General features: G+C 40.5%; 1 protein-coding gene across 1 annotated transcript; it reads right to left on the minus strand.

Moving 5' to 3' along the window:
* Positions 1-5,662: 5,662 nt before the first annotated feature.
* On the minus strand, positions 5,663-13,930 carry LOC120549749 (gap junction alpha-5 protein-like). Its single transcript, XM_039786858.1, has 3 exons — positions 13,706-13,930; positions 7,662-9,137; positions 5,663-6,521 (listed from the first exon to the last, which is right to left on the minus strand). The coding sequence occupies exons 2-3, from the start codon at positions 9,096-9,098 to the stop codon at positions 6,483-6,485; spliced, it is 1,476 nt and encodes a 491-aa protein (XP_039642792.1). The 5' UTR covers positions 9,099-9,137; positions 13,706-13,930; the 3' UTR covers positions 5,663-6,482.
* Between the last annotated feature and the right edge of the window lie 225 nt (positions 13,931-14,155).

The raw sequence follows: 14,155 nt of genomic DNA on the forward strand, positions 1-14,155 counted from the left end.
CACGCTGTAGCATTTCTCGCTTGATTTAATCGATTTTATGCTTAATCAACATGCAGGAAAAGTTCAATCATAACATCATTTCTGCTTTAGTTTGTTGTCAAAGTTACATCCGTGGTTGTCAAACTGGACGATGCTTTATTTCACAGGTTCCTAGTTTCCCAATAATTTCCTCACAAGGAGTCTGGAACGTTCCTGGAAAGGACTATGTCATTTGGTAATAATTATAGGGAAAAATAGGACTGGACGTTTCAGGCAGCGCCCTTCCTCAGCGTGTGCACATTTTTTTTGTAATTGCCCGTGCACACGCTGAGGAAGGGCGTTGCCTGAAACGCCTGATGTGTGGCAATAAACTAACAAATTGGTTAAAAGTGCTCTCCTAGTAGCTTTATTCATAATAATTATAGGGAAAATTTATCCAATTAGAACACTTTCTTGTAATTTAACCTCATTGGTAACCTTTCTTCTAGTTTAAACTCAACTCCAGTTATAACAATTTTAGGGAGGTCTATTAAGAAAATTCCTCTTGAAATTAAAAACCAAACTATGTGACAATTACATCATTTTCTGGTTCTTTCTTAAAACAATCGCTAACACTTGACGGTATCTACATAAGAGTGACGTGACACTGTCGTGACACAGTCATGACACATGAACCCTAACCCTAACTCCAATCCTAACCCTAACTTGTCATGACAAAAACCGAATGACACGTACTAAAAGTTATGTCAAACGTTAATGACTTGTTTATCATGTTTATGACACGTTCATGACAGTGTCATGTCACTATGTAGATACCTTCAAGTAAAGTATAACCAAACAATTGAATAAATGACTTCATTTGGGTGTATTTGCCCAGGGATCTCTAATTCCTCTCCAGGAAACTCAGAAATGATAAATATTTATTTTGTCTTCATTACACTACAGGACCTGGTAAATGAAGTGTTTTAAAAGGTTGCACATACACATTGGGACACTAAACTAAAATGACAAATAAATGAAATACACGATGATGTGATGATGGATTTCCTAGCCTTAGCAACGTCCTAGTTTTTATTTTAGAGTGAAATAAAAGCCAATAGCTGCCTGAAAGGTAGAGAAAACACACTAAAAAAAAACAGCTGTGGAAAATGGATGGCATTAATGTAAAGTGCATGCAATCCATGTTAAATGGGCTCAAATTTAAACCCACTGGTGTGGTCATTTAAACAAATCATAAGTGCTCTTTCTGTCCCATTTCATTATTTATTCTCTCAAAGGTTGTGAAAATTTCGTGTTTGTACTTCTGCTAATTCTGTATTTAGCTGCACTGTTCTTGTATTGTACAGAAGACTAATGTCCCTACTGAAAGTATTTGGTACAGTATGTCGGTGTGAGACACCTACATGCGCATTTTCAAATCCACACACATCATATGTGAACTTGTTTAAACTACTAAGCAAAAAAAAAATAAAAAAAAAAGATCAATTTCTACTTACAAATCCCTAATAGTGTACGGTATGAAGTTCAAAGCTCTGAACAACACACGCTGGTTATTGATTTGGGGAGATGCCAAATTCATCTGCTGTTGAAAAGTCGATGGGGAGTCACGTGGCAGGCGTGAGCGCTGCTGCCCGGCTTCGCTGTCCATGCCATTGGAGAACTGGATGTGTTTGGGCTTCTTCTGTCCACCAGCATCGGGGGTTGGAAATCACTTTCAACACAGCAAGGTCAAACTAGATTTTGAAACTGCGATTGGCATTATCATAGCACTTCATTTAAAAAAAAAAAAAACTTTTTCAACCTGGACCCTATTTTCCTATCTTTTTGTGTCTAAGTGACTGATGGGAACAACAATCTTTGGCATTGGCCCAGTATTAAGCGAGATCTCTGCAGTCAGAAACAAGCTACAATGTAAGTTAATAGGACAATTGTCCAGCTTGTATTTACCTTCATAAAAGTGCTTGTTTTGCCGCTGACAGGCTCAGATTATTATTCTAAGTGTCTGACAACATTATGGAAAGGATTTCTAAGGAGGTCAACCTTTCTGTTAAAGACTAAGATTCTTTTTTTTTTTTAAACATAAAAACATTGTGTTACAGCTAAACCCACAAGACAAAAAAAAAAAATTATTACTGACTGATAGAAACAAAATAAAACCATGAAAAGACGTTTTTGGGTCGTCTTTCCACTTTTCCAACCATCACAACTCTAGTTTGGGTTGAAATAAACACATAGTTTACAGATTTACATGTGAAAATATGTTGACTCTATACACGCTAAAAGTATTGCTTTTTTAAATGGAGTCTGGTGGGTTTAGAGCTAGCGATCTCAGAGCTGTTTCTGGTTAAACAGAAAGATCTTAAAGAGGTTTTTAAAAGGTCTATCTTTGTAGGGATCCTTTCCATAATGTTGTCAGACACTTAGAATATTAATCTGAGCCTTTTAGTGGACCAAATTGACAATGCACATTTGCCCCATAGGGTTACATTGCAGCTCGCTCTGTGGCTGCCGGTTACAGCGTTCATGCTTAATACTGGACCAATTTCAAAGATTGTTGTTCCCATCAGTCACTTAGACAGAAAAACATAGGAAAATAAGGTCCAGGTTGAAAAAAACAGTAGTTACACTTCAATAGCCCTTCAAATGGAGTTTCTGTTTCCCATTTTTGTAAAATGTCAAACAAAATAAGTGGAATATTTGAATTTCTAAAATTAAAACCACGTGGATCAGTGAATAATGGCTCAGCCACACTAGCTTTAACAGACTAGAATGAGCTCAGATGAAAAAATGAAAACAAATCTTCTGTTTGAGTGAAATGAGTGAACTGATCCCACCGATGATATCTCTGTTAGCCAATGATAATCTCGTTAGAATGAGTACACTGAAGAACACTGCTCAGCTGATTTCCGTAGACTTTAATTCCTCAATGTGAACGTGTTAATTTATTTATTTGGACTCTTGTTGTTAGGGGTCGGGATCGGGTGCATAGATGTAAAATGTAGGTTGCTACCCTTTACTTAGAGTTAATTTGTTAATGCTTGTGGGTTTTTTTTTTTATTATTGTTGCCAATTTCATGAAAAATAAGTCTTCATTTACAAGTCACACATGTACTTACTTCAGTTTAATATTTTACCTTAAAGGGGTGTATGTTTACAATTTTGTGTATTTATTACCTTTTTCTTTTGTAAAGATAGGCCTATAATTAAGACCTGAGAATTAAGTTCAATAGAAAAGCTGATAAAGCTCCTTTTTTTTTATTTACATAAGTTAAAAGTGTTGATGAATTAAGAAATAAGCATCTGACAAGTGCAGCTACAATGTCTTGCCTTAGAGGTTACAGAGGCCAAACTATCCAGCAAGGGAACAAAGGATTTGATTCAATGGAAACTGCACTGCAGCTTTAAAAAAACTGTGTTGCAACAGCGTCACAAAACATGGACGTCGCCACTTCTGACCCCTTTTTATTTTAGACTTTTTTTCACTATTCATAAAGCAGTCTAGTCCGAAGACACGCAGGTTAGGTTAATCGGTGACTCTAAGTGGCCCGTAGGAGTGAATGTTGAGTGTGAATGGTTGTCTGTCTCTGTGTGTGTCGCCCTGTGATGGACGAAATGGCCAGGTGTACCCCGCCTCTCGCCCCATGGCAGCTGGGATCGGCGCCGACCCTCTGAGCGTAATGGATGAATGGATGGATGGATGGATGGATGGATGGATGGATATTCACCCCCACCCCACCCCCCTTTAAATGTATGGAGACCCAAACTCTTCAATATAAATAAATACATAATCATATCAATAAATACAGACAGAAATAAAATAAAGAACAAACATTTTTAAAACATTGCATCAAATAGAAACAGCTGGAAAATAAAGAAAAAAAAGACGTGTAATAAATTATTGTGAAAACAAATAACATTTCATGAGCAGCTAAGTTTTAAAAAGTATGTGGATTATTTTACAATTTAGTGGCTACATTATATATTTGTGTTTATCTATTGATATGATTAGTTACATAACATCGTGTTTATTTAATATTGACAACTGTGGGTCTCCATATGCTCTCGTAGGTATCCCATAATAGAGGAGCAACTGTTTAAAATATAAAAATGTACTTGATGTAATTACTCGATTAATTAAAAGCTGCAATTCAGAGATGTGAAGAATCTAATAGCTCCAACCCTGAGGAGGTGGAACATAGGCACCGCACAATATTCCTCAAGTACGGAAGATAATTAGAGCAAAACATTTACAAATCTGAGGAATAGTGACTAATTTTAGGGAAAAAGTCAGCAGTTTGAGAAAAAAGATGTTCCTAAATGCATTTAGGAACAAATCAGAAGTCTGACAATAATATTTAAATGATGACCTATTAATTGTTTAATCACAGAACTCAGTGGCCCTTATCCTTTTCCATTGCATACAACATTTGTGTCGAGCAGTATTACTTGACTAGTTAGCACGGAGCATCTGTAACACTGATGCTAAAGACATGGTGAATTTAAAGGAACATACCAATGGTTCCTTTTTGTCTTGTACCGCCCTTTGACTGTAAATTCCATGTACTTTCTATTACTATTACTATTACCATAAAGCACACTCTGGATCTGAACTATGTTCGGATGTGTACGAAAAAGAACTTGCGGAGACTTGAAATTTGCCTGAGTTAGGTAATCCATTATATACTGTATTACTGTGCGCTAATGCAGTGCAGAAGTTCTAAATCAATGTGCACTTACAAATGCATCACAAAATCATCGACAAAAAAAAAAAAGCTTTGATAGCCGTAAAATCTGACATGTTTACTGTGACAGATTAGCTAACACCAGCAAATTTCCAGTATCTGCAACTGTACTGACAGAAATGAAAAGCAAGCGCTGCCTGGGCGACATGTTGAAGGCGTGTTCATTTAGACGACTGGAGGGAAACTGCAGACTCGTGGACCACCGGTTTACACAGATGCTGAAATATTAACATGATTCAGATTACGTTAACAAACGTGGGACTGAACTAGAGATTCCCAACGAAGCTTCATCAATCATTTTCTTTATTGTCTGAGCCCACAAGATGGCGCTGTCTGTTCAACAAAGGGTTGAAAGCACACTGAATTGCCATTCCTTGAATTCTTTTTCTTTAAACCAATAGCGCCATCCAATGGGCTCAGAAAATAATAAAATAAATGATCCATGATGCTTCCTGAGGCTTCATTTGGCCATCACTACACTGAACTAGTTGGACTATTCAGTTGCATAGCTGTAACTGCATTTTAGGATAGGATGCTTAAGTTTCCAACTTTCCAACGTCTCTGAATGCAGCTCTAATCTCGGCACACCAGTTATTGTTTAAACCATGAGTAGTGGTTATCAGGGAAGAGTTTTCCTTTAAGTGTTTTGGAATCAAATGCTTTAAAAAAAAAAATCATAATACATGGTGGCAAACTAAAGGAAGTACTTATCCAATCTTGAATCCAATCTGTTTACAGAATGCGTAAAGGCCACTTGAATCTCAGATTGTAATTTTTGAGGTTTTTTTAAAACTAAGTTGAACTGCACTGATCTACCTGGATAATTCAGCATACCTCTTCTTATGGGTAAGACTGTACGATAGACATGTAGACAGTTTCCTGTGGCGTTGTTTCTAACTTTTTACAGTGGTTACTTCATTGTATTTGTAGATTTTGGTGAGCCATTTTTTACGTGTTTTTTTTTTTTTTTGAGTACCTGCAACATGACTGTTATATGCAGATTGAGCATTTTTTTTATTTCCATTTTTATCTTCGAATGTTCAAATTACCTGTGTTATGGTTAGGTTTCTTTGTAAATCTTTGTGCAACATGTCACGTTTTGTTTATTTGATATGAAAAGGGTTTCGAAGAAAAAAACAGCATTTTGTCTAGGCATTTTTTTCTTGAGAAATAAAACAAAAAGCATGAGAATTCTACGGTGTGGTGTTGGTGTGTGTATTTTGATTAAATATCTGTTGACAAAATGATTGCCGTTTTGTTAAGAAGCATTTAATCTGAATACAATATAAAGTATCATAATTTCTCATGAAATGACTGTATATAGATGACTATACACAGATACACACAGATTATAATCAAGTCTTCAACTTAGAAAAAGTATTTTAAGGTCATAATGTCCATGTTACAGAAGCAAACAGATTATTTTAGGAGTTTGCGCCATAATCCATTGTGTTGTTTCTGCACAATGTAAAAAAATTGAGCCTACAAATGGAAAGATGTCCAAATAAAAAAAGAAAAAAAGATACAATCCTTTCCTGTTAGTACCCACATGTAGACGTCTTAAGGTGCTTCAATTCCAAAACATGCTTTGTCTCTCAGGCTTCTTTGGCACTGAGTCCGCTGTCCGCTGCCTCATCATGGCTGACTGCTTCACTGGTTTTGGCCCCATGTGAATTGAGTGGTGAATCAATGTTGACGGCTGGATCACTGATAAAGTTTGTGGAACACAGCTCCTACGGCCATGATGCAAGCCTCGTCGCTTCACTTCTTCATGATAGAGGAGATATCCAGAAACATGCTCTGAAAAAAGACAAGAGGACAGCTTTGACTTAGACTGTAGCTGGTGCTGGATATAAAAGTAGTGATGGCCAAATTTAGCCTCATGAAGCTTCGTGAACTATTTTCTGAGCCCACTAGATGGCGCTATTGGTTTAAAGAAAAGGCTCAAAGAATGGCAATTCAGCGTGCCTTCAACCCTTTGTTGAACAGAAAGCGCCATCTAGTGGGCTCATTTAGGCCATCACTACATAAAACAAACATCGTATGCCTGGTATTTAGTGAAGCAAGTATCTTTTTAATGTACCTGTTCAGTGTCATTGCTTAAATGAGTACACCTAACATTCTTTAAAGGTGCTCTAAGTGATGTGGATGTGACGCGGTTTTTAGGCTACAACATTTTTCGTCACATACAGCAAACATCTCCTCACTATCCGCTAGCTGCCTGTCCCCTGAACACAGTGTAAAAAAACACGGTCTCTGAAGACAACTCAGGCTCCACAAACGGCAACAAAAACAAACTGCGCCAACCTGCACCACCAAACATAACAAACAGCGTTCCAGCCAATAACTGACAAGAAGGAGTTGGTTGAGTCATGAATACGCATTGTGGAAGTAGCCTACGTGCTAACGCTGCTGCAGTGATGACTCAACCAGCTCCTTCTTGTCGGTTATTGGCTGGGGACAGGCAGCTAGCGGATAGTGAGGAGATGTTTGCTGTATGTGACAAAAAATGTTGTAACCTAAAAAACGCGTCACATCACTTAGAGCACCTTTAAGTCGACATTTCTGGAAAGGAATATTTTCACCAGCGATAACAAAGAATGAAGAATGATACTGGCGCCATTCATTTGCATGTACGGCAGAACACAGAGCTTGTTGAGAATCGACAGATTTATGTTAAGTTACCAGCTAACACTACCACTAGCTAGCTAAGTTGGTTGGCAGAATGCAGAACATGGCATTTTTAGGCAACCAAAGTGTTCAAATCAACTTTGATGAATTGAAAACACACAGAGACCTTGGGCAGACAGAACCCAGGTGAGTAGGAAACTGCTCCCAGATTGTCAGGTGCACTCTGTTTTCAATAACGTTGCCTTCAGTGTTCCGGACTAGTGTGAAATGCGGTTCATACACATGAGACAATCGCTGCTCTTTACTTGCCATTGACATTCTTCGGCCTCCGGCAGGCGGCATCATGGGCATGTCTCCCTGCAGGGAGCCCAGTTCATCCGACTCCTCTGAGGTATGTAAGGAAGGGCTCGTGGAGCCACTGATGGAGGAGTAGCTCTCAGATGGTGGCCTGGTCATGAAGCTGGTCTTCCTGGGGTTGGGGAGCAGTACTTGGCTTCCCATTGACTCCCTACGCTCATCCTCATCCAGGTCTCTGATAGCACTGGGCCTTAAGATGCTAGCGCAAAGCAGAGCTTCCAAATGGCTCGGGTGATGGTGTTCTCCCTCACTGGGATCCTCATGATGGCTTGTTGCACTTCCCTCCGTAATAGACGCAGCAGACGCCCAGGCCGGATGATGGTCCACCTTAGCTGTGCGGACCTCTGGACCTTCATGGGTTTGTGGGGCTTGAATTTCACAGTTCTGGCCAGACCTGGGTGGCATCCTAGGTTGGGGACAGATATAGCTGGTCTGACTGTGTCCCACATAAGCCAAGCTGTTGTGTCTCGATGCATCCTGGTTGGCTTTGAGCCCAGTGTTGTAATGAAGAGGCTTCATGTCCGCCTCTGGAATCACTTTGAAGGTCTGAGTCAAAGGCCCATTGTGAGGTGATACATTACTCATTACACAAAGGTGTGGAAAGGACGCCTTCTTCTTGGACTTGTAAATCAAACTGTCATCTTCCGCATACCTCTCTCCATACAGTGTCTGTTTGATTTTCCTGATGCCCAGGTGGGATATTTCCAGAATATTGAGGAAAAGTGACACACCAGCAATGACGATCATGAAGACCATGAAGATGGACTTCTCTGTGGGCCTAGAGATGTAACAGTCTACACTGTTGGGGCATGGCATCCTCTCACACCTATAGAGTGGCTCCAGTTGGACGCCATAGAGTGTATACTGGCCCAGGATGAAGCAGACCTCCACCACAGAGCGTGTAAGGATATGGATGATGTAGGTTCTCAACAGAGAGCCTCTGAGAGGAGCCTTCTTCACCTTTTTCTGCTCTTCCAGCCTCTTTAGCTCCCTCTCCATGCGCTTATGTTCGTCCAAAGCCGACTCAACCTCGTCCAGCTCCTCCCTGAGCTGGGCCCGTCTGCGGTGGCGCTCCTTGTCCAGTGCTTGGATGCAGTAGAGGGCATGGCCCATGTAGACCAGCGAGGGCGCAGAGACAAAGATGACTTGCAGGACCCAGTAGCGAATAAGGGAGATGGGGAATGCACGATCGTAGCAGACCGACTTGCAGCCTGGCTGGTCAGTGTTGCAGACAAACTCGGACTGCTCGTCGTCCCATACGTCCTCAGCAGCTGCACCCAGGATCAGCATGCGGAAGATAAAGAGTATGGTAAGCCAGATCTTGCCCACGATAGTGGAATGAATGTGGACCTCTTCTAGGATGCTGCCCAGCAGGTTCCAGTCACCCATGGTCAGCTTCTCACCACTTCACTGCCACATGTCCTCAAACTGTGGAGACACAGCATGCACATACCACACATTAGCCTCACAAAGCGGGACTACATATTAGGTACGTTTTTGCTATGAATTTCTAAAGGAAAGTCACAGTTTACAGGTTTTATTAGCTGTTTTTTTACAGCTTCGGCCATCAGCTCTATTGGTTATAAAACATTGTACTTACTAAAGGGATTACTGAGATATCGGGACATGGTAACCTCACTTAAAATACACCCAAGAAGGCAAGAAACACAAGCAGTCATATGATCAGACAGATAGCAAGCAAGATGACAGTTTAGTCAGATTGGCTAGTGCTTCCTTTGAGGGTAAAACTGAACATGTCACTTATAATACCTTTTTGGGGAGGGCATTTTTGGCCTTTATTTTTGACAGGACAGCTGAAGACATGAAAGGGGAGAGACAGGAGGAATGACATGCAGCAAAGGGCCACAGGTTGGAGTCAAATCCGGGCCCGCTGCGTCGAGGAGTAAACCTCTATATATGGGTGCCCGCTCTACCAACTGAGCTATCTGTGCGCCCATAATACCTCTTTACACAGAAAAACACACAACAAGTTAGCACAACTACTGTAAATTCAACTAGACAGTTGGGTTGTAAATAGTAATGCCCAAATAAAGCCTCATGAATAATTTTATTTTTGTTTTATTTTTGAGCCCTTTAGATGGCACTCTTGTTTCAAAGCTATAGTGCGTAGTTTCTGTCGCCCCCATGACGAATTAACATGGCGTATCAAATGCCGTATATGTATCAAACTCATTTGGCAATGGCTTGAATGTAACAGACTTCCATTGATATGAAACAGTTGGCCACTATAGCTTTGAAGAAAAAGGCTCAAGGAATGGAAATTCAGTGTATGTTTTTTTTTTTTTTACAAAAAATGGTTCATTCAAAAGCTTCATTGTTACGACCCCTCCCTTTTCTGCCTGCTGTTGGCTTCTCTGGTCTTCCTGCAGGAGCTGGCAGTTTGGGAGAGTTAATTAGCTAATGGGCTGACACCTGTGTAGGCCTCAATCAAGGCCTCAACCAAGTCTACATATACCAGTAATGTCTCATTGTCTGTGTCTCTGGCTTCTCTCTCATAGGCTCCACATCTCCTGGTTCGGGTTCCTTTTGCCACGTTTGTTGCAGTCACCATACATCCACACATTCTTCTCTCATCCATGCACTCAGCTCATCATTGATGCCTAACACATCTCATGTTTTTTTGTTAATAGTTATCATGTTCGCTTGATAATAAAAATGTCATTGCACTTTAATCTGTCTGGTCTCCCCTCTTTGTCACATGCTTTGAGCTGGTTTGTGAAACTTCATTCAAGGGCATTAGACAACACACAAAAAAAAAAAAAAACTAACAACGAAATACATTACATGAAATGTTACATAAAATGCAGACCTGGTGCATATAAGTTACCCAACAGCCTCTCTGAACAGATATGTATGCCTGGGACAGACAGTGAATTTAACTTATTTGATGTTAGAGAGCGAGCTGAGGAACATGGGTGAAATAGCTCCGCCACATGCTCTGTACGTAAGTGTGAGAAATGGATCCTTTATGCAACAAGGAGCGTGTGAAGAGATTTAAAGAGTAAGTTTATTTTATTTTAACCCTATTTTCCTATGTTTTTGTGTCTAAGTGACTGATGGGAACAACAATCTTTGAAATTGGTCCAGTATTAAGCATGATCGCTGCAGTCGGCAGCAGGAAAAACAAGCTATCGGGGGGTGGGGACGCTGTTGTGGATGTTTACAACAGACGGTTGGGATTGCAATTTCAGTTTGCAGACATTTTCTATTGCAAATAAATGTAGCTAAACTGGTGGTTTGTTTACAACCTCTCTGAACGTGTTTGTTGGCATTGTGCCCAAAATTTCACCAGTTGCACCATGAAAGGTCATCGCCAATAAGGTCAAAGTTTAAATAATTTCAACTTTGAGCGCAGCACTCAGTGACAATTGTGAGCAGTGCGCCACGCCAAGGGTAGCGCTTCCTCCCAGTTGTCCCCACTGTTTTTCCAATAGGAAAACGACTGCACAGCCAGTGAATGTAATTTCACCAGAATTAAAATACATTTACACTTAGTGTATTGAAATACATACTGTATCAATCAGCAAACTGAGGGGAGTGTTTAGAAATGGACACAAAACTTCCACCATCACAAACAGCAGTTCCAATGAGACATATACAGTGTATGTATGTATGTATGTATGTATGTATGTATGTATGTATGTGTGTGTGTGTGTGTGTGTGTGTGTGTGTGTGTGTATATATATATATATTAAGGGTGTGACGAGATCTCGTTTTACGAGATCTCGCGAGATCTCGCGTGACGAGATTTCTCGTCGAGGTGAAAAGAGTGAAAGAGTGTCAGACAAGACGAACACGATATGTAAACATTGTAAGAAAGAAATGCCGTACTACTAACTACTGCACCCGCGAGTCGCGGGTGCAGTAGTTAGTAGAGAGCTGTGGTGGTGCTGTAAGTGTTTTTGCATAGTGCTCGTGTTAGCCGCGGTATACGGCATTTTTTTCTTACAATGTTTACATATTGTGTTCGTCTTGTCTGTCACTCTTTCGCCGTTTATTATTTCCGCAGGAAAACCAAAATGTTGCCACACAAATGATTTAAAAGTGGCAGGGGGATCTTCAATAGTAATTCCACGCTGCATCACGCTGACATCACATCGCCTCACGAGACAACTTTTCACCTCGACGAGAAATCTCGTCTCGTTCTCATGAACCCAATCTCGTGATGTGTTTCGTCTCGGTAGTAAGCGTCTCGTCCACACCCTAGCTTGTAACCTTGGTTCTCTGAGTAAAGACTATTTTTCCCAGTCATATTTCTTAACTGAAGTTTTCTTTAAATTAGTGTTAAAATGCGCGTCTCGGCTCGTGACCCCAATCTCGTGTCTCGTCTTGTCTCGTGGCGAGTGTCTCGTCACACCCTAATATATATATATATATATATATATATATATATATATATATATATATATATATATATATATATATATATATATAATTTAAACTTATTTACATGGCTAGTTGCTTTCTTTTTCCAGTTTAAAAAAATTACAGGGACCACTGACGTCCTAGCAAGTTGTCTACTCGTTCAATCATGTGTGGCAGGGTTCATGTTGATGTCTGACTGAAGGAGATCAATCAGGGGCGGAGCCAGATGTTGTAAACATTAGTGGCTCAGCCCAAACCTGGGGGGGGTGGGGGCATGCTCCCTCTGGGACATTTTATTTTCCCATTTACGGCAACAGCTATTTGCACTATTTTTCAAGCAATTTAAAAATAAAATGCCTAAACATCTGTAAACCATTTGTGAAAAACATGATAGCTGCATTTGATTATCATAAAGTGTGCCGTCTGTAAAGGGGAAACTCGTGGGTATCCATAGAAGCCATTTTCATTCAGATATCTGAAGGTAGGAAATCAAGGGACCCCTTTAAAAATGGCCATGCCAATTTTTCAATTTAGCCTAACTGTGGAAGCGTTACTTAGTGTCATATGATAAAACGGAGCACGCTACAGCCTCTGAACGACAAAAGTAAAGTTGGCCTAAAACATTGGGGGCTGCAGCCCCAGAAGCCACCCCCCGCTCCGCCCCTGAGATCAATCGTGTGTTGTACAGCCAAAGTAAAAACGAGTCCTGTCCCGAGCAAACGTCTGGTTGGACCAAGAGAAGAAGAGAGAAGTCCAGCTGTGGTCTGGCATTGTGACGTAACTTTATTACAACCAAATTGTTAATGCATTTATGTATGTACTGCCTTTAACAGAGAAATCCCGCAATTTACATGTACAGGGTTTTGGAATAAAATAGAAAAAAATGATACAAATATCACCCTTAGCTAGAAAATAAAGACTCTGAAGTGTCCTTAGATGAGTCTTTATGAGGAAGTGAATTATTGGTTAAGTTATTGGGCTTTTGTGTAAGATAGCCTATCAAGAGTTTAATTTGCATTAATGGCTTATACTCTACTCCAGCACATCACCATGGCTGTTGTAGCGCATTTGTTTCATTATTCAGTCAATGGTTCAGCTCAAGTCGTCTCTGGATGACATCATCACAACAGTCTGGGGTTCAGAGGCACTTGTTAAAAAAGAAGACGACTTCATCATCCATGACTCCATTGATGTGCTCGAAATAGTGGTGGTACAATCATATAATCATTGGAGCGCCATCAAATATGTCCTTGCCAGTACCAGCCCCTTATTGTTGGTGTGCAATCACCAGCCAACCCATGCGGATACAGAAGCATTCGCACAAAATGAAATGAAGCTGTGCAGTGCTATAGAAAATAACATACACATTCTATTTTATGGTGGATGCTTTCCTTCTATAAGTCTGCAAATAAAATTCACCAAGCATAGTCTGCGATTCTGTTAGAAGATGAGTAATTCAGCCTTACCTTCTTTTAACAATAGAGATAAAGAACAAACATGTGACATTTACCTTTTAGGCCATCTGAGAAAACCATTTTACATGAGTCAATCCTGGACCAATGTGTTGCACACTTGGGTTTCAAAGAATCAACCATTTCAGCAGCACTTACATATCACTGGTATGGGTTCCCTCTTTGCCTCTTGATGCACTTCATCATGTGTAAATATAGCCATCCTAGGAATTGATTGTGTCTGTATGGCTACCCCATGGAGGTGTTTGGCGATCCTCTTGTGCCGGTCCCAAACTCCAGTCCACATCCCTCTGCTCCACTCTGTCTTTGTCTTTCTGTGGACTGTATGTTGGGAGTGCTCTCCCCCGTGTTACATGCAGGGTTCACAGGATGTGAGCATTGATCGCCTCCCGACGGGACAATGCCCCCACCCCTCTCCCTTCTCCCACGCCAGCGGTGCCAACTCTAACCAGTGCTATCAATATCGGCCTCTCTGACAGAGAGGTGGTATTTATTTCTGGCTGGTCTTTCACAAACTGTATGGCCCTCAACGTAAAGATGTAACTGAGCTAACAGGGGAGCCTTTACATCTCTAATGTGTATAGTGTA

The sequence above is a fragment of the Perca fluviatilis genome, chromosome 20, assembly GCF_010015445.1.
Source record: "Perca fluviatilis chromosome 20, GENO_Pfluv_1.0, whole genome shotgun sequence".
Classification (NCBI taxonomy): Eukaryota; Metazoa; Chordata; class Actinopteri; order Perciformes; family Percidae; genus Perca; species Perca fluviatilis.

What these genes read in the sequence shown, in the direction of transcription:
- LOC120549749 (XM_039786858.1), bottom strand. Translation starts at nt 9,098, where the DNA reads ATGGGTGACTGGAACCTGCTGGGCAGCATCCTAGAAGAGGTCCACATT. An exon ending in GAGGCCGAAGAATGTCAATG is followed by an intron (nt 6,522 to 7,661) that starts GCAAGTAAAGAG and finishes GTCTTTTTTCAG; the next exon opens with AGCATGTTTCTGGATATCTC.